General features: G+C 42.3%; 1 protein-coding gene across 1 annotated transcript; it reads left to right on the forward strand.

The window, feature by feature from the left end:
- The first annotated feature begins 532 nt into the window (after nucleotides 1-532).
- On the forward strand, nucleotides 533-15,246 carry LOC126278533 (prostaglandin reductase 1-like). Its single transcript, XM_049978708.1, has 3 exons — nucleotides 533-758; nucleotides 5,087-5,443; nucleotides 14,490-15,246. The coding sequence occupies exons 1-3, from the start codon at nucleotides 546-548 to the stop codon at nucleotides 14,940-14,942; spliced, it is 1,023 nt and encodes a 340-aa protein (XP_049834665.1). The 5' UTR covers nucleotides 533-545; the 3' UTR covers nucleotides 14,943-15,246.
- Nucleotides 15,247-20,683: the final 5,437 nt, after the last annotated feature.

The raw sequence follows: 20,683 nt of genomic DNA on the forward strand, positions 1-20,683 counted from the left end.
GTGGCTTAAAAATGCTAAAATCCCCCAACTTCTGCTTGTGAAGCTGTTCTTTCTACCTTCCCATTTTGTCGGTGCTTGTAGGATAGGTGCTGGCAGTTTATTAAACTGAAGGAGATACGTGAACGGGCACACCATTAGAATCAAAATCCAGGTAAATCAACTGCGCATCTGATAGACAAATCCCATTTTCATTTTCCAGAGGCATGAATCAATCAAAATAACAGCTTAAGAGTACAATCTTAGCTCTTAATACTAAGTTGTCAACCTGACGTTCAAAAATACACTGGGCACAATGAGTTTTGCGTTATCGGAATGAAACGGCAGTAAAAGTGAAGTTATCTGCAGAGACACTGACAACAACTCTTAGTGTCCGGAGGTTGTATGATAAAAAAATCCAAGTAACGCTCAATATCGCTTACACACGGCACTATCCTTGTCGGAGAGAGATTAGAAAGAAGAGAGATGCCGGTACCAACTCGATAAGCCCCCAGCGCTAATATTACAAAAGCGGACACGTACGAGTTTCCAGATCAACATCAGCGACCATGGTGAAGGCACGCAAAATCGTACTCGTTCGATACTTCAAGGGAGAGCCTCGACCTGAGGACTTCCGCATCGAGGAGGAGGACCTCCCACCCCTCAAGGACGGACAAATCCTGACGGAGGCTGTCTACTTCAGCGTCGATCCCTTCCAGAGGATTCTAGGAGCCGGGGAGAAATACGGACAGAAAGTGGGAGACACCATGATTGGGGCCCAGGTAAAGTATCTCTGCTTTGATTCCTTTCCTAATCTGACGCAGACGGGTAACCTGGGTCTCAGTATTGGCATCCATATGCAACCACAGTGACGTCACCTCACTGACGTCACCAAATTTTCGTGCGCAAACTGGAAGATACGGAAAGTGACGCCAGGTACTGCTACGCCTCTAGGCTTTCACACCAATAGATGATCGCCATTCAGCACTTGTCTGTTTGTTGCCTTTCGAAACGCTATCAGTTTATGTTAGCACTGGGTGCCACAAAAGACGTGTGTGAGAATCATTTGCTCAGCACACCATGGGTCCCCTGTTTAAGCGGTCTGCATTTTGGAGTTATACGAAGAGACTATTATATTATTAGAAATGATTCTGTCCCACTCTTTCTGCTATGTTTCTTAACCAATTATAGAAATACAAGTAAGATAATTTGTGTGATCTGTATGAACATCCAATTTATCGTTGCTGTAGTCACACCAATGCATAACAGTGTGAGCATTACCTTTAGCATCTCATTTCATGATATAATTCCCTCAGTATCATCTGATATAATTCAACTATACTCCGTCACCCTTGTTTTATTTGTCTTGATATTCAATTACGAACTATTTTGAAGATAATATCCGTTCAATTCAAGTAACTTACCAAGTCCTTTGAGTTTCTGAGAGAATTACAATGTCGCTAGCAAACCTTAGTGTTATTACATCGGCTTCTGGAACTATAATTCGCTTTTCAAACTTATCCATAATATCATTTATTTCTTGATCAATGTACGGATTAAATATGACGAGGGATAGACAATGATGCTGTGTCTCTCTCTTGCTAAATTACTGTGTCTCGTTTACATTCTTCGAATGTTATAATTGCAGCTGATTTCGATACAAGTTGTAAGTGACCCTTGAGTCACTGTATTTCACACCTTCAAACTTCAAGCTTTCAGCGACAGCGTTCAAATCAACATTGTTATACGCTTCTTATAAATCTACAAACGCAATAAAGCAGGCTTCTATTCTCCAATCTCTATTGCAAGACAAATTACATTGTCAGCATTACACTGAATATTCGTTCATTTCTCCAAGACACGAACTGATCGTTCATTTGGTCAATCGCTATTGACTATCGAGTGGCTAGCACCTGTCTTGTTCACTACGACTGTACTTATAAATTTCTAATTAATGCGTTGAATAGCGTATACAGAAATTCCGAAAAAAACATTATATTGTAATGCTTAGGGAACAAAGAGCCTGTAATATTCATGTCTTCTTTACGTTACTTTTCCGTCATTTACGTTTCTCCTGTAAGGCAATGGCTGATAGCTGCCAGGATGCCTCACGGTATCCTTTACTTTACGATAAGAGAAGTAACAAAAATACGGAGTACCGTATTTCAAAATGATCGTCATAGGTTTAGTGCTCTATAGCATTTGTTTCATTCAACTTACAATTATAAGTAATGCATCAAGATGACGACTAGTAAACGACTTTTCGTGTTTTAGTTTCCACGGAGTGTATCTGTTATTACAGCGCAACATGCATTCCGTGTTGAGTTCCATTGTAATCCTCCAAGCGATGGTAACATCCATGGGTTCATTTTGAAGACACCTGTTGTCTTTCCAAAGGGAAAAGTATGGGAGGACTAAAAGTGACAGAAAAACGTGTTGAACAAATGACCGACTTTCACGCCTATCTCCCAGAAATTAGTCCGGAAGCCTTTTCGTAAACTGGTAGTTCAAGTCACGTCTGTGTGGAGACTTTTAAGTAAACACTTAGCCACGTCGCTATTGTTCCCAGTTGCTGCAGGCTCTCAAGGATACAGTCTGCGCTTTACCAGCCAACCTAGTAAAATATGTATTGCTCCATGACTATGAAAATTTTCTGGATCTTGCTATCTTCAATTCCGAATCGACTTTTCACCTAAATGGACGTGGGAACACACATGATGTGCACAACTGGGGAACAGCAAACCTGCACGAGATGGTACAGTTGCAACTCCCATAAATTGAATGTCTTTTGTGCCGTGTCCGGACAGAAACTTTATGGGATTTTTTTGGGTCAATCATGCGTATTTGCTGTTTTTTATCTTGACGTGCTAGAACTATGGCTCTTTCCTCAATGGGACGAAGATAAACACCAGAACTTTATTTGGCAGTAAGGTGGTATACTGTCCCACAGGCATACCACAGGATGTGATTGGTTAAACTATGTTGTACCTGACTGCTGAACTGGTCACAGGGGGCCAGATGACATATCTTGTTTCGCATGGTCTCCATGTTTACCCGATCTGACTCCATGGCATTTTTACCTTTGATGGTTGATAAAGGATCACGTATACGTTCCTTCTCTACCATCTGACGACATACCCAACTTAAGAAATAGGACTGAAGCAGTTATTGCGACAATTACTCCAGACGCACTGATCAAGACTTGGGAAGAACGTTTCTATCGAATGATGCTAACACTGAACAATCGTAGAGAAAACTGAGGCTTCAGTTTCGTTCAGCCTACACACCAAGAAGATCAAATGGCGACAGGTACTGCCGCGAGTTTCTGGGATTGTAACTCAAATGCACCGAAGATGGCTATTTATATCCGAAATCTAGAGATGCAAGAGTAATAAAAACTAAAGAGACAGCGGCTGGTTGCTGTGTGCTTTTCCTTTCGTAACGCTGATTATGTCTTCAGGATCTCAGAAACTCACACAAAGTCTTCCATTTTGGCGACCTAGGTGTGGTTATGCTTCCGGTAGCCATTGCAGTTGTGACAGCTATAATTATTGGATTAGGTTGGGAGGCGTTGGGGCATTGGGTATTTTGGTGTGTAGTTTGTGTGCGGATTGATAGAGAGGGTGAGTCACAATCAGTTCCAGCTGGATACGAGGCAAGTGCATTTATACATCCAAGGAGTTTTTGGGATGCTTTTATCATATCAGGGGTGGAGTTACTTTTCTTGTAGCTATGACAGAGAAAAATGAGGTCACCTTTGAGGAAAGTAGTAAACTGCGGCTATTTACCAGAACTAAAGATATTGAGGTCAGTATCAATGATACTTTTTAAAGTAGGACTGGTCTACTTAGGATAGGCAGTTGTATCTCTGAATATTATACTTTATTAACCAGTTATTTTCTCACCTCATGGTAGAATAGTTTCTTATTTAAGGCAGAAAAGCAGTTGTTATCATATGATGGTCTAATAAGCCATAAACTGTTTCATAATAAACTGTATTAGCAGGGAAGATTGCATCTGTCTCCTCAAGCTTAAAAACGGATATTTTTGTTACTTAAATTTTAGTGAAGGCGTGGTAATACTTATATTGGACATGTTGGTGAAACAATTGTTGTGGCCAAATGAAGTTGTTTCTTGGGATAACCATCGCCAATTCCATCTCATACTGCAGGGCGTTCATTGCCAGTGTGTTTATAGTTGTAAAGGGATAGGAAAAAATGTTTCGAATGTCTCTCAGCACTATGTGACTTAACTTCTGAGATCATCAGTACCCTACACCTTAGAACTAATTAAACCTAATTAACTTATTGACATCACACACATCCATGCCCGAGGCAGGATTCGAACCTGCGACCGTAGCGGTCGCTCGGTTCAAGACTGTAGCACCTAGAACCGCACGTCCACTCCAGCCGGCAAAGGGATAAGAGGATGGATTATCTGGTAGTGAGTTGGATTTACTTGGTGCCTAGGGAGTACAAGTTGGAGGAAAGTATATAGCATAATTGTTGCACCAGTTGATATTAGCAAAGATGGAGCTTAAACTTAAGCTTAAACTTAAGTTAATAAACAGTGAATACGTGGCTCTTACATTGCGGTAAAATACATACAGTTAAGATAGGTTTCCTTTCAAATAGAAGGTATGGATGTCCTGATCGAGAACTAAGGAATGTGTGGGGACTTTCAGTAGGCTGCATGAATGGCTAGAACAGTGAATTTTATTGTGTCATCACCTGTAGGACTGTGACAATAATTAGTTGCGAGTATTGGTATATGGGTCAGGGAAACATGGACAGTGAGACCAGGATCCTTTGGGAAACACTTGACCATGAATTTGTGGTAGTACATGGCATGTTTCCCACTGAAGGCATTACAGTATGGAAGGAATTAAAATTTGGGAGAACCTTCAAGCAAGTTGTTTCTCAAGTTTGTGATCAAAAGTCGTAGGAATTGTAAATTTAGCTCCTTTTGTTATAAGTGCACTTGCCAAGAGTGAGAAATTGGCATGGCAGTGTCACACAGTGGCTGAAGTGGCTCCTGATATACTGCACTTTCGTGGCGCCGTTTGTGTTTTTGCTTTGTGTGGTGGCGTAACAGTGAGGTCTGCCCACAGGTGGCACGGATTGTGGAGAGCCGGGCTGCAGGTTTCCCAGTGGGTCGGCACGTGGTGGCCTACTGGGGGTGGCGCGACCGCACAGTGGCTGATGTTGGGCCTGAAGTGCCGCCCCCTGATGTCATGTCGCCCCCCATGCTGGTGCCAGACCTGGGGGACTTGCCGTTATCCCTGTCCCTGGGAGTGCTCGGTATGCCTGGGATCAGTGCCTACTTCCCACTGCTGGAGGTCTGCCAGCTCAAGGCTCGAGAGGTGGTCGTGGTGAGCGGCGCTGCGGGAGCTGTCGGCAGCATAGTGGGACAGATAGCGCTCATCAAGGGGTGTACTGTCATCGGCTTCGCCGGATCTGACGCTAAGGTATGTAGTCATATGTTGTTCAACCTACCTACAAACAGATGTGTTCATTAGAGCGGGTAAAACTTCCTACTGCAAGCATTCACCCCCAGGAAGTCGAGAGCAGGAAAGGATGTCTTGACGACGCCATTGGCACAATTGTCTTATTAATCTCCATTGCATGATGTAATTTTAGATTTTTTCTTCTGATGGATATATATATACTGTATATGGCTGTCACCCTTTATCGTGAAGAATTTCAACAGTTGCTGTTTCAGCCATGTTTAAAATCTTGAAATTAAAATAATCAGAAACCGCCACCATTACGTATTTGTGCAGATTTCGCTGCTCTACTTCTTGTTACTGACTACAACGAGCTGCAGAAATACCACACAAGAAGTAATGCTAATCTCAAATGTGTAAGCAATGGGATGCAAAAAACAAAAACTAGGTCCGTTTGGGCACTTGGTCGACGTCTTACAGACTTATGAACCTTATTTGTAGGCACGGACAGAAGTATGTGGTAAGTGGCGAACAAACCCACGGTTTTGGTCGTCACTGTTCAGAGAAGACAATGAACAAACCTACATAAAAACCAACGTCTGATTGCATCATACTGACACACAGATGGTGTAGAAGATCTTTTTATTTTATAGGACCGGAGAACCTTCCCAGTCAATACGTAATTCAAATTCTCAGAGGTTATTCTAATGGTGTGAATCGTTTCAGTAAGAATCTTTGAAATGACAGGTGACTCCTGAGTCGTAAACAAACTATATTACCATCGAATTCACAGCTTTCTAGGTCGGGCTTGGCTACGCTAATTGGCGACATATCTGACTATCTGTAACCCTCACCATGAGGGTTTGTGACAGATAGGGATGGCATGTAAAACACAACTCTCGAACGCTAGAAGTAATTTCAACTAAACTTGGCTCACATGTGACACATCTACCATTCCTAGACAGAGCTGCGTGTAGAGTGGGAAAAACCAAAAATATGTCAAATAATCACATTTCAAATTAATATTACAAATTTTAAAATAAATCACTTTTTTAAGATTGAAAAACGAACAAAATGCATATTTTTACGGTCATATTTCAACAAATATCACGTTTTGTTTTTCAACCTTAAGCTTGAATTTTTCTGCCAAACTCGTACAGAACAATACAAAAATAAAGTTTCACTTTATCTCTCCGTGCACGACAGTGCATGGTAACAGTGTGTACCAAAAGCTGGAAGCGAAAATTATATTTCTCTGGGGTCATTTATCCGTTTCTATTGATCACAGAGATAAGGAATGGAGAGATTTTGATAGCTCTTGGCCTAGCGAACGTTTGCACACATATAGGAAGACGGGGTATAATGTAAAGAACCTAAATAAATGGTCAAAATTTAAGTATCATTCATATACTTCCTCCAGTCCGGGCTGGCGTCGTCTAGGTGTAGTCTAGGATGGACCTTAAGTGGCTTATAAAAGCACCATTTGTTCATGTACAGTTCTTGAAAAACCCCTGAAAAACCATGAATTTTGGGTGCAAAATTATCAGTTGTGCAGGTGCACACTTCTATAATTTCTATTCACGGTAAATAGTCGAAATTCTTAACATGTTATCTTGAGATGATATTCTCATGAAACATGGAAACTCGAAATTTTTCGGTATATTGTCCTTTACAGAACTTCAGATGTTCAAATTTACCGCACCTGTATACTTTAAACATCCACTTGATACCAGGTCTGAGTGTGAGTGTACCTTTAAGTGACATAGTGAATACATGGTAAGGATTCTAGAGTCATCGCAACGGTTCTGAGGTAGCCAAACTACGTTTTTAGTTAGCATTTTTTATGCCCAAATTGGGAGTGTAGTGTCAAAAAGTTGCGTAAGAAGGATCTTAAAATACTCGAAAAGAACTTAAAATTATTGCAAAAAATTATGTAAAACGGAAAGGGCTGCAAATTTAGCTATATATTTCTAATAAAATTTTTACTCTTTTAAGATACAAATCATAAGTCAAGCGTTTTCGCTAACTTCCGATCGATGACCAAAACATCAAGAAAAAATGGAAAGCAAACGATTGTGTGTTAACCTTATTTTAAAGATACTTATTTGTTGTTCATACGTGTGTCAAAGAGGATAAATCTGTCCAAAGGTGTAAATAAACTGTCAAAACTGTATTGCTCTGTGTAAGTTGTTTTATGTAAGTAACACGCACTACGGAAACAGAGGAAACAGAGGAAACAGAGGAAAACTACTGCTCTCGGAGAACAAAAAAGTTGAGTATGTTCCTCTGTTAAAGACTCTCACAGAAAAGTGGGGAACCATCTGAGTCAGTCCTCATTCTGCTTTCCTCATCGCAAATTTTCACATGGGAACATGTTCTCACTTTCTTTGTGCTGAAAGAGAATAGCATGAAGATGGTGGCAGGAGGAGAAAGAGGTGACAGTGACAGGAAGAGAGAAAGAGAGAGAAGACACTGATGGTGAGAGAGAGAAAGTTGCATTGAAAGGGGAAGAGAGATGGAAGAAGACAATAGGAGTAGGAGAGGAAAGGAGAGAAAGGTGATATTGATGGGCAATAGAAAGGCAGTGGCAATATAAAAGGAAAGAGACATGGTAGGAGACAGAAGCTGTGGGAATTAATAATATGAATGAGTGGACACCTTACATGGACTTGGTGGGTTGCAATGTCTGCACTCTCCCATACTGGGGAACTTGTAACAAGTAGGTATAGCGGAGGGAGTATTTTAGACCGAAATATTTAACTAGTGTTTATAGGCAAAAAAACTAGATTGGGTCCCCAAAGTTTCTGAGGAATGGTGGAGACAATGACAGTGAGAAAGAAAGACAAAAGGAGACAGTGTAAGTGGAGAAAATGGTAGGGGAATATACTGTAAATCAAGAGGAGAAAAATGAGTCAATGGGAAAGCGAAATATACAGACAATGGCAGTGAGATGGAGACGCTGAGTATAAAGATATCTACAAAGCGAGACTGGGTACAAGGAACTATAATGTTCTTTGTTAAAATTGTGTAAATATTTCGGCATGCCAAAATTTTTGATGAGGAAGATTGAATGAGGTTTGAGGTTCTAGGTTCCCCACTTTATTCTCAGAGGACAATATTTGCGTTGTTTGAGATCCAACAATAGCATTTTGCTGCAGGTAATTTATATGCTGTAAGTATCGTTCTATAAGAAAGTGTTTTTTGCGCCAAGAACAGAATTCATTACGTTACCTTCCATTAGGAAAGTGGGCGCACTCAGTGACTGTGATATGATTTACAAATTATAGACCACAGCAATCAGTCGTCTTTTTTTCTTTCTTTTTTTTGCAGCTTTTATTTGGCAAATCCGGCTCGTTCCTAGTCAATACAATGCTAAAAAGTACAAGAAGTGCATGTCCAGGCGATACTAGAAAATGTTACAGCTCGTGGCATAACCTACATGGCTTTTACATTAGATTACATACCCCTGTTTTCTAGTCTCGATGCATGTCAGTTCTCTGTTCTTCGGGCGCAGGTCACAGTTCTTTGAATTCTACTGTATAAAGAAGGTAGACTGTGTGGAGAACACATCGATTGGTTGCATGGCACCCTCTATATTAACTACGTAATATATAACATTTAAAGGAAAGTAAAAAAGGTTCAAATTTGCGTGGCAATTACATTAAAAAAACATAAGTAAAATTCTTTACATTGCTGTCCGACTTTGTTCCACATTTGCCAGTAAACATAGAAAATATATGAAAATTTCCAAGTTCAGTCCTATGAGTCAGTCGTTTTATCCTTTAAACAAATGTGTAACGCAAGAGGGGTAAAACCTTTTTTTTTTTTTTATTTATTTTCAAGACACAAGGAGGCACATGCTACAATTGATCTGATTTAAATGATTTTATCTTTGTATTATTTTTCTCTTTATTTAAACATCATGACAGGTATATTGTTACTCTTATTTACTGAATAGTTCGTAGATGGCACTAAATGTCAGCAAGATGGATGGTTGGCGTGACTTGGCATTCCGTTAAAGATGTAGAGAGTACTAGTCTCTGTGTCATTTCAAACAGATTATAATTTTAAGTACAATAAAACCAATAAAATAAATTGCTGTTATGACAATGTACATGCATCTAAACTAACGTACCATGGAGAGAGCTCTGTAGGTTCATTGTTATAACCGTCATACGCTTACAGCAATATGTTAAAGGCTGCTACATATTGGCAAGACAGTACAAGCTCCTTTGCCACATGGTGTAACCAGTGACTCCTCAAAATCAATCGTCATAGGCAGTACTAATCGCTCCTTCTGGCGCCTTGATGTTTCCCTTGCCATCTGCACCCGTCCTGTCCGCCTTTCCCCTACCTTCAGCTACCTTAGACTCACTATTGACCGTCAGCCAAACTGGATCCCTCATCTCCACCCTATCCAATCCAAAGCCCACAATTGCCTCTGTCTTCTTAAACTCCTCCCTGGCTGGACACAGGGGTTGAACTCCTCTACCATCCTCCACACCTACAAATCTGTAATCCATCCCATCCTCTGTTATGCTAGTCTTGCCTGGATATCTGCCCACCTCTCCCACATTCTATAAGTCCCTCCAGATCCTCGAATGCCATGCACCCTGCCTCACTGTCTGTCCCCCATGTAGATCCTCTATGACCTGATTCCTTTCCCCCATCTGCTCCTTTTCCTACAACATATCCACATCCTCTAGACCTCCCACCGGCTTGGTCCTCCTCATCCCCTGGTTGCTCCTCTCGTCTCCAACGTTGGCCAGTGCAGTGCCTTCACTGTTGTGTCCCTCCTACCCGCCACCTTTACACCCTTCATCTCCATTCCTGAGGTGACTTCCAGCAACTCCCCCTGCCAGATGATACCCTCACTCCCTCCATTTATCCCTCCTATCAACCTTGATCTTCACCTTCTCCTCCCTCCCTCTGTCCTTTTCCCAGGCTCCATCCCCCTCTTCCATCCCGTTTTCTCTCCACCTTCCCACTCCATTCTCCCCTTCCCCCTTTACGTTTACGCTCCATTGTCTTCCCCACTCCTTTTCTCACGTCCACTCTGTTACTCCCACATTTTCTGTGTCCTCTCTGTCGGCTCCCAACCTTTTTGCTTTCCCCACCCTTTTTCTCCTCGTCTGTCCGGGTTTTCACCCCCCTCCCCCCTTCGGTTTAGGCTGTGGTGTGTACATCTCTAATCTATGGTGCAGTGTTTGACTGTTCAGTGTTGCGTACCCCCTTTTTGAAGTGTTACGAACAGAAACCATACTATCTCCATGTTTTTTTTATAGTGACTGTGTACTTTACTGTGTATCTTCATTATAATCGTCAACCCCGTGTTTTTTCTATTTCACCTTCCGCAACTTTTCGCCATTTTACTGTTTTTAACGAAGTCACCGCTTTATTGGCCTTAGATATTGTTTGTCATCTTCTCATTATGTTTTTTAACTCTTCTATCGACTGTAGAGCGGCGCATTAAGTTTCTGTCAGCCTGCCCCCAGATGTGGAATACAAATTAAATAAAGGAAGAAAAAAAAGGATCTACTTCGTTCCCCCCTGAGTCAAACCTTATACTGTTTCCTAGCGACTGCAGGGCCTGTTATGTGGGCCAATCGGGAAGGAGACTGGAAATTAGGTTTGGGGGGCCACGTCACATTGGGCGGAAAAGATGACACACAGAAATATTTAATGGCTGCTAATTTACTTATGACTACTCTTAATGTGCCGAGTTTGACATCTAATGTGAGGTTGCTGCAAAAATGCCAGAAGATCAGGTCCCTCGACCTCCTAGAAGAGCTGGAGATCTTTTGTCATCCAAGAATATCAGCAGCAACCTTATTAATGGGCAAGCTGTTATGAAAAATGCATTGTTCTGGGAATTGTTTGAAAACTTGGTGCTAGGAAACAGTATAAGATTGGATCCAGAGGTGGCTTGTCCCAGGGGCAACGAAGTAGTTCCTTTTTTTCATTTATTTTCATTGAATTCCCCTGCCCCACATGGGCAGGGGAGGGCTGGCAGCGGCACAATCCGCCGCTCTTCAGCTGAATGACATGGCAACTATTAAAAGGAGACAATTATACATATAAAGGCGATAAAAAGGGGTACGTAAAAAGAGACCAAGGAGAGACAATGGAGGGAAAATATACATTGACACGGATACAATCATGTGGGGACAGTTAAAAAAGTCTACAAAAAGTTAAAAAACACAAATGGCGATTCGTAGAGCATGAAAAAGACAGTAAAGTCGCACACATACAGGTTAAAAGTTGGCCACAGCATTAAAACACTCCAGAACTAAGACACCTTAAATTCATTTTAAGAGATGAAGCACATACAACAAAAAATAAAACCTGCCAGGGGGGACCTGACAAGGAAGAGGCCTGAGGTGATGGAAAAAGAGCGGAGAGCAAATTGCAGCAGGGGAAGGGGCAGAATGAAAGAAATAGGGGGCGGGGGGTGTATGATGATGATGATGATGATTAGCGTTTTAGGGGGCACAACGACGAGGTTATGAGCGCCCATTCCCAAAACAAATGTTGACGAGTGCTACCAAGATCTGTTCAACAAGTATCAATTCAGAGTCGGTCTTTGAGAGAATTGTAAATGCTCAAATTTCAAGATTGGACACGGCGCATCAAAACAGGTGGATAAAACTAGAAATAAAATACCAGTACAAAACAGGTAAAAATAATTAACTGTGACTGGGTGACCACTTACAAATAATGGGTGACCAAAACACTTTACAGCACATTAAGATCTCAATCCCAATGTTTTGGGAAGAAGTCCAGACATCACAGAAAATCGTAAAACTCTAGCAACACGCGCCTCATTATTAGTTAAAAGAGAGGGCAGGTCTGGTGGGAAACTTAAATCTTCCCTCAAACCCGCATATAAAACACACTCAGTTAAAATATGTCGTATCGACAGCTGTGTCCCACATGTCTGACACGTTGGTGGCTCCTCACGGCGTAACAAAACCATGTGTCAATGGACAATGTCCTATTCGAAGCTGTGTAAGGGCTACTTCCTCAGCTGGTCGTCGTCAGAATGAGGTAAGCCACGATCGGACAGAATCCTTCACCGCTCGCAACTTATTGTCCCTCACTTCCAGCCACTAAGCCTCCCACCAACGCATGACCTTCTGAGTCACGAATGATGTTATTGCCTGCAGGGGGACGGAATAGCGAACAGGCGGTGGGATGGAGCAAGCCTCCTTGGCAGCCGCGTCTGCATGTTCATTTCCAGGAATTCCTATATGCCCTGGAACCCAGGAGAAAATGATATCCTTACCCTGCTTTTGCAAGAGCAGGAGTGCGTCCTGCACTTCTTGCACCATCCGATCTACTGGTTACATGTGTTCAAGAGCGTGTAGAGCACTTTGGGAATCTGAGCAGATGATGAATTTCTTGCCATAATGTCGTCGCATATGCTCTAATGCTTTCAGAATGGCAAGTAAACTGAGAACTGCTCTGGGAGCCCTATCCTACAGACAGTATCGGGAAACACAGCAAAAATGGTTTAAATGGCTCTGAGCACTATGGGACTTAACTTCAGAGGTCATCAGTCCCCTAGAACTTAGAACTACTTAAACCTAACTAACCTAAGGACATCACACACATCCGTGCCCGAGGCAGGATTCTAAATTGCAACCCTAGTGATCGCGTGGTTCCAGACTGTAGCGCCTAGAACCACTCGGCCAGAAATACAGCATAGAAGCCCATAAAATCCGGCTGTTTAGACCCATCCGTGTAAACAGTAATAAAATCTGAATGGCGGTGTAAAATCTAAGTAAATTTAATTTTAGAAAGGTGGTCCAGGGTACAATACTACTTGTAAGCAGCCAGATCAAGTAGTAATCTCGGCCGTTGTAGTAGCCAGGGAGATCCCCTACTCCATCCCTGGTTGAGGACCTTAATGCCATCCAGGTGACTCGAGACTCTCCTTTGCTCGGATGCCAAACGGCTTTGTTGCCTTAGGACGGTGGCGGAAGAGACGTTCCAGTGCTTGCTGTCCCAAGAGACAAGAGGCAGATGCGGCAGGTGATGAAGCAGGAAGACAAGGCAGGAGGGAGTGCAGAGATCCTGAAGGGGAGCATGGGAGAGGGAGTGGGTGTAGGAAGGGGACAGCCACTCAAGAGAAGGGAGGGAGCCCTGAGGAGAAGGCAGGAGGAAGGTGCGGTTAGAGTTGGTAGGAGGGATAGATGTCAGGGCGAAGTTCATCATCTGGGAGGGGTATGTGCTAGAAGTTGCGTTGGGGAAGGAGGGGGAGGGTGTGGAGCTGGAGAGAGGGTGAGCACAACAGTAAAAGTGCAGCAACGGGTTGTTGGTGGAGAGGAAGGGTGACTCCACGGGATGTGGACCGGGTCGGTGGGAAATATACAGGGTGTGGCGATGTTCAAGGAAAAGGAGAAGGTAGCGGGAAGGGGATGAGGTCGTAGATGATGCACATGGGGGATGGAGGGTGAATATGGAAGGCGAGGTGGAGTGCATGGCGCTCGGGAATTTGGAGAGCGTTATGGAATCTGGAAGGGGCAGAAATCCAAGAAATGCTGGCACTACAAAGGATGGGGTGATCAAGGATTTGTAGGTGGGAATGGTGGTGGAAGGATGCAGGCTCCATGTCTGGCTGGACAGGAGTATCAGGACGTGGAGTCTGTTGTGGGGTTTCCTCTAAATGTTATATATTATGTATCGATGTGTTCTCCACACAGCCTATCTTCTTTATACAGTAGTATTAAAAGAACTGTGACCTGCGCCCGAAGAACAGAGAGATTAGAAAATAGTGGTAAGTAACCTAATGTAAAAGGCATGTAGTTTATGCCATTTTATAGTATCGCCTGACCATATACTTCTTGTACGTTTTAGCATTGATAACGGCTAGGCACTTGCCGAAATCCGGAATTGTCAAATAAAACCTTGAAAAAAAAAGGACGACTGATTACTGCGCTCTGTAACTTATAAAACAGAATTCACTGTTTTTCATAGCTAATATAAGTCTGGAATAAGTAAGTAACTTAGAAAACAGTTTCAACTAGCATCTTGTACTGCTATGATATAAATCTCTTATTCTCAGGTGAAATGGTTGAAAGACGACCTGGGCTTCCATCACGTGTTTAACTACAAAACGACAGACGTGTCCACCGCCCTGAAGCAGGCTGCCCCAAATGGTGTCGACGTGTACTTCGACAACGTGGCGGGCGACATGAGCACAAAGGTCATGAGTCACATGCGCTACCGCGGCCGCATCACCGTTATCGGCGGCATCTCCCAGTACAACGAGCTTGAGCCTCAAAAGTTGGTGACCCTGCCGTTCACGTTTCTTGCCAATCAACTCCGCATTGAGGGTTGCTCCTATAGCCGGTGGCACGACCGCTGGGATGAGGGGATCAACCCACTGACGCAGTGGGTGAGGGAGGGGAAGCTCAAGTACAGGGAGACGGTGACCGAAGGCTTCGTCAACACTCCCAAAGCCTTCATCGGTATGCTGCGAGGCGAGAACTTTGGGAAAGCTGTTGTCAAATTGTGAACACCCTGGTGTAGCAGAAGTGGATATCCAAGCAGAGGCAAAGACGAACAACTCTGTATAAATGGGACACAAAATCTAACTTGTACCACTTGGCTCTATTATTCTGTTAGAAATTATGTTTAATATTTTTATGTTTTATGAAACTAATATATGTTATAATATAAAAGTTTCCCTATGTTATATGATTTGAACTGGATTTATTATCCTACACAAAGACGCCTTAATAGCTTGTTTGAAAATAATTGAAAAACATTTGCAACAAATGTGATCCATATTTATTAAATATCGAAGCTGTAATAAAAAATAGACGAATGATTTAATGTAAGAGAAGAGTTACTCTGGCATTAACAGTAATTACTATCAGTTGTGCTATTCATACACGCAGTGTGACAGGGTGTTCGGTAATTCCCATTACAAACTTGTTGGATTTGTATAGGAGAGTGAGTGCATAATACTGAGTATATCAAAAAGAATCATGGGATTTTTAAAAAATCATAAATATTACGTTATTTGATGTATGTGTGTGGACAACATACTGTTGGAAAGAGCAACAAAGAGTTTTACAAGGTTTCTCGCTAAGTAGCAGTAGTGTGTATCCACCTCATCTCTAGTAATATAGTCAGCACATCAGCAAACGTTTTGTGCTCTACGTTGAAACCTTCCCGTCTAATATTGGATGAACGTTTGCTTGCTGACTGAACGCTGCGTCTCTTAAAATCTTTTAACTGCTGCTCTGTCAAGACTACCTGCTGATTATTACGACGAAACATAAAATGTGTTGTCGCCGTGGCCCTCAGTCGTTACCTGAAATTATTAAGACTGATTCTTACCTTTAATTATTTATACTGGATCGCCATCTGACTGCTACAGCAAACTGTGGAATGAATATACTTACTTCTCTTTAACTTTTTTTTTTTTTTTTTTTTTTTTTTTTTTTTTTTTTTTACACCACCAACCTTAATGGACCATTGGAGATGGAACTTAATCCTGATGTGGCTGCGGCAACTCAGGCTATTCGACGACGTACTTAGTGTTTGGGTACACTAAAACTATGGAGCAAGGCGATGATGGAACCACATGGCGAAACCTGGTGTTGTGCTATGTGAGGGAAAGGAACAGACTTTTGAGTGCATTCACAGACAGTTGCCAGTGCTTTGACCATGCTATCCAATTCCTTTTGTACCTTCCTTAATTGTGGTACTAAGAGATGCCAATTTGAATTAAATGTTTCATAATGTAAACTTTCAATTGCTTCATATGATCTGTATATTGATTTTTACATTTACTCTTATTCTTGTTAAATTTAAGGGAACCAAATTTTACTTGATGTACAATTCCTACTAAAACCCTTTCTATTTACATATTCTCTTTATTAGAGATAGACAAATCATTTCGTATGACAGCATTTGTGTATACACTTTGTTCAAACTATTTTCTATAATCAAATTTTATACTTATGTTGAGTCCATATGACTCAACAACGTAGTAAAATTTTAAGAAAGCCGAGTAGCGGCATATGTAATTATGTAATAGGCGTATTTAAACTGTTTTAGCATGTAATTATCTGAACTGTTTCTTATTTAAATTGTTTTGTTAATTAAATTGCATTGTGTATTATTGAGAAAGAGCGGGAAACCGCGCATAGATACATTTTGAGAAAGAGCGGGAAACAGCGCGCAGTAATACATCTGTAATGGTAGCAGGGATTGTCTGCACCAAAAACCATTGTTGGCGGCGAGACCGCACTTTTGTAGCATTGAGCGTTGGAAGCGAGCAGTTGCGAGTAAGATGTGAGACGAGGCAGTCGTAGCTAGCGAGACATGAGAGGAGGTCGCTGTAAGCGAGGTATGAATTAACACTTTGAAAGAAGCGGTGTGCTCGCCAGCCACTCGCTATATGTAGCGCAATGCTAGTTTTTAAGAATTTTTGTAAAGAACTATGCCCCTTGTAATTGTTTGTCAAGATCGTTCTCAGAATATAGTTATGTAATTTTGATGGAAAATTAGGTATGTAGCGCAACGCTACTTTTTAAGAATTTTTGTAAAGAACTATACCCCTTGTAATTGTTTGTCAAGATCGTTCTCAGAATATAGTTAACTTCTACCAGATTAAATGCATTAAGAATTTTCTATCCCAAAATCATTCACGTAAATGCTTTACGGAATTTATTGTTATCTTAAAAGAAAAGTCTAAACTGAGCTTCAGCTTTTATCTAATCTAAATTAACTTCAACTTAAAGAATTCCAGTCACAAAGTATTATGAAACTCCACCAGCAGCTTATGATTATGTTAAAGAGAAGTAAGTATATTCATTCCACAGTTTGCTGTAGCAGTCAGATGGCGATCCAGTATAAATAATTAAAGGTAAGAATCAGTCTTAATAATTTCAGGTAACGACTGAGGGCCACGGCGACAACACATTTTATGTTTCGTCGTAATAATCAGCAGGTAGTCTTGACAGAGCAGCAGTTAAAAGATTTTAAGAGACGCAGCGTTCAGTCAGCAAGCAAACGTACATCCAATATTAGACGGGAAGGTTTCAACGTTACGTGCAGTGAGTGTCAGTGGTAACTGTTCAGAATGTCTTTCGTGCTAGGCATGATGTGGATCGTCCTACAGCACAGAGCATTAGAGGACGGCACGAACCATTCCGAGGAACAGGTTGTTTGTGTAAAGGCAACTCGCCGGGCTGTCCACGAGTGTGACAGACGTCGAACGCATCCGCCGGAGTTTGACAAGGAGTCCGCAGAAATCCGTTCGCCGTGCAGCGCGACAGCTCAACAGGCACCCGATTTCCCTCTGGTGTGTGTTGCGTTGACGTTTACACATGAAACCGTACGAAATTCAGCTAGTGCAAGCTCTTCGTGAAGGTGAACAACAAAAATGTGTGGTGTACTGTAAGTGTAAAACGTAAACTTTCACGCCAGGAATTGCCTCAATTAATAAAATATTTCAGGTTATTATTCCGGGATCTAAGGGATTTCGCTTTAAAACCCGCCCTACTACCCCCTTCTGCGGAGGAGATGTTTTAATTCTGGGTCAAGTAGCACTGGTTCACAGCGGGTCTATCCGCCGACGTTCTTGTGGCGCCTCGCTTTTGCTCTGGTTGGTGGTTCGAATCCCGGTGTAGGTAACGGTCTGTGTGCGTGGGTTTCCAGTAAACTGTGTGAGCCAAGCTACCATCTTCTTCCTTGAAAACTATTACATCAATAAAATTTATTCTTCTACCTGCATCCTTCTCCGTGGTAAACTGAATCTTCCGGTTGAACCCGTTCACACATATCTCGCCACGTCGTTCAAGAGTGGTTATTCGTGCGCTAAGGCGAAAAGAGCGTAAGGACCACCTCATAGAAATCATAGTGATGCTCAAGCGCAGGTGAAATCAAAAGCTTTTCTGCCATTTATTAAGGACGTGAATGACCGAATAGGAAAAATCTTGAGGAAGCAGAACATCGTGGTAATTTACGCACCAAAACAGGAGGTACAAGATCACTTAAGATCGTCCAAGGATGCTCGTCAACCGCTGGAAAAGGCTGGAATTTATATGATTACATGTAGTTATGGGGAGGTGTAGGTAGGTACTACAAAAAAGAACTGCCAGGAGACGGCTCGACGAGCAGAAAGGGCCATAGCAGGAGATTCACAGATCAGCTGTTGCGGAACATGCTGCACAGCCAACGTCTGAAACTGTGGTGGGTCCAGGCTCACCAGCGAGTTGTTGCTGCTGCTCTTCAGGTGAAAATAATTGTAGCTGAATGATCAGTGTTACGATAGAGAAAAATGATTAGTAAAGATGCTTAATGCTGTAAAATATTATGTGAATAATACGTTCTGTTTCTTCAGCTGCTGGTGAAGTGGTACTTGCAATGGATTCGTGTAGGTCGTCTTCGTCCTTTATACCAAAATTGTCGCCGATGTTGGTGCACGGCACTTCCCAAAGTTTCGTGCTGAACAGTCCCACTGACCCTCACCCACAACGATATTGGCAATCTGAGCTGCATTTCAGTGATATACACTGCGCTGGATCCAAATAGTGTCCGATCCACTGCTGCACCTGAGAGAAAACTCTAAAGGTGCGTTGTTGAGGTGCAGTTTCGATGGGAGATATGGAAGAGGTGTTTGTTGATGTTCTGTAGGCTGATGCCATGTACTGCTCCTGAGTGATGTGGGTCAGTCGTTGGCACACTCGACTCGCATTCATGAGGACGACGGTTCAAACCCATGTTCGGCCATCCTCACTTAGGTTTCCTGTAATTTCGCTAAAACTCTTCAGGCAAATGCCGAGATGGTTCCTCTGTAAGGTTACGGCCGCGTCCCTTCCCCATCCTTACCTAATCCGATGGGACCGATGACTTTGTTGATTGGTCGACACCCCGAAATCGACCATCCAACCTACCGTGTACTGCTTATTCCTCAGCTTGTGGATGGGTGGTTACCAGCGTAAAGGTAAATCCATAATTTCTTATGGCATTATCGCAACTGTTATTTCCTTCGGATGGATTGAAGGATAAGTGAATTTAGTAATATATAAATCCAAAGCTGCATTTTTGAAGAGTGCCTTGACAAATTTGACCTTTCCTTGGTTGAATTACGTGGGTATAGACTCGCAACCGCTCATTGCGTATTGGAAGTGCGTGGCTACACACTTCTGCACTGCACTTCCAGGATGGTAGTGGAGCTGAGTGGCTGTACCTCTTGCTGACTTGAGGAAATGTGCATTGGGGGAAGAAGTTTGGAGATCCATCATTGTGATCAGGTCAACATGTTGGTCCACAATTGCGTCAAACTTGTTAGGCGAAGCTAGAGATACTGTGGTCTGCACTATCGATGTGTCTGCATCAGCAGCTGCCTGCTTGAAGGCGATTTCACTTTCAATGCATTTTGTCATTATCCTTGACTTCGTAGTCGATAGAAAATTTACTTGTGAAACTGTGGTGCAACTGTTTGGTCTAGCTGTCCAAGCGCTCCATGGACCTAGTTGTCTTCTGTCCGTTCCGAGTACTCATAGAATACCGTTCTCACATTTTCTTACATGAAGGATATATGAGTAGCAGATTTGTTCGAGGTTATGATTACTCGACTTTCCGAAGCAGCCCAACGAAAACGCCTCATCAATCGCATATGCTGTGCTACTTGGTTGCAGAACAGTGGGGGTGGAAGTTAACAAAAAACGGTCTGGCTCCCATTAACACACTGAAACCCCTGATTCCAGAGAGCTTCTGCAGTTTATATATTGTAAAAAGTTTTCTTTTTTGGATTTTGGTTTTAGGGAGCAAAACTGCTACGGTCATAAGCGCCCATTCTGTGGCACAGTGAAGGGTAAAAAACTTAAAATTAAATCAGCAGCAATGGGAGCGAAACTCAAAAAGGAGGGAAACTAAAAACGGAAGGAAATCTTAGAAAATTGCTATTGAAAGGGCTGTTTTCCCCGAAAAGAACTTCAAATGACAGATGTCATCTCACATATCACTAACACCGATAAACTCAAGAACGCGATTGGCTGAGCGCGCGTCATCTGCTAACAGGGAAGATATATCAGGCGACAGCTGTAAACGGGCGCATAGCGGATTAAAATAGGGGCACTGAAGTAAAAGACATGTCTCACCATGCACAACTGAGAGCAGTGGGGACAAAGTAAGGGGAGGATCGCCTCTTAAAAGATGTCTATGACTAAAAGGACAGTGCCCTATCCAGAGTCTAGTTATAATTACCTCCTCCCGATGAGTTCGGGAGGAAGAGGT

Source organism: Schistocerca gregaria, chromosome 6 (assembly GCF_023897955.1).
Source record: "Schistocerca gregaria isolate iqSchGreg1 chromosome 6, iqSchGreg1.2, whole genome shotgun sequence".
NCBI classification, from domain to species: domain Eukaryota; kingdom Metazoa; phylum Arthropoda; class Insecta; order Orthoptera; family Acrididae; genus Schistocerca; species Schistocerca gregaria.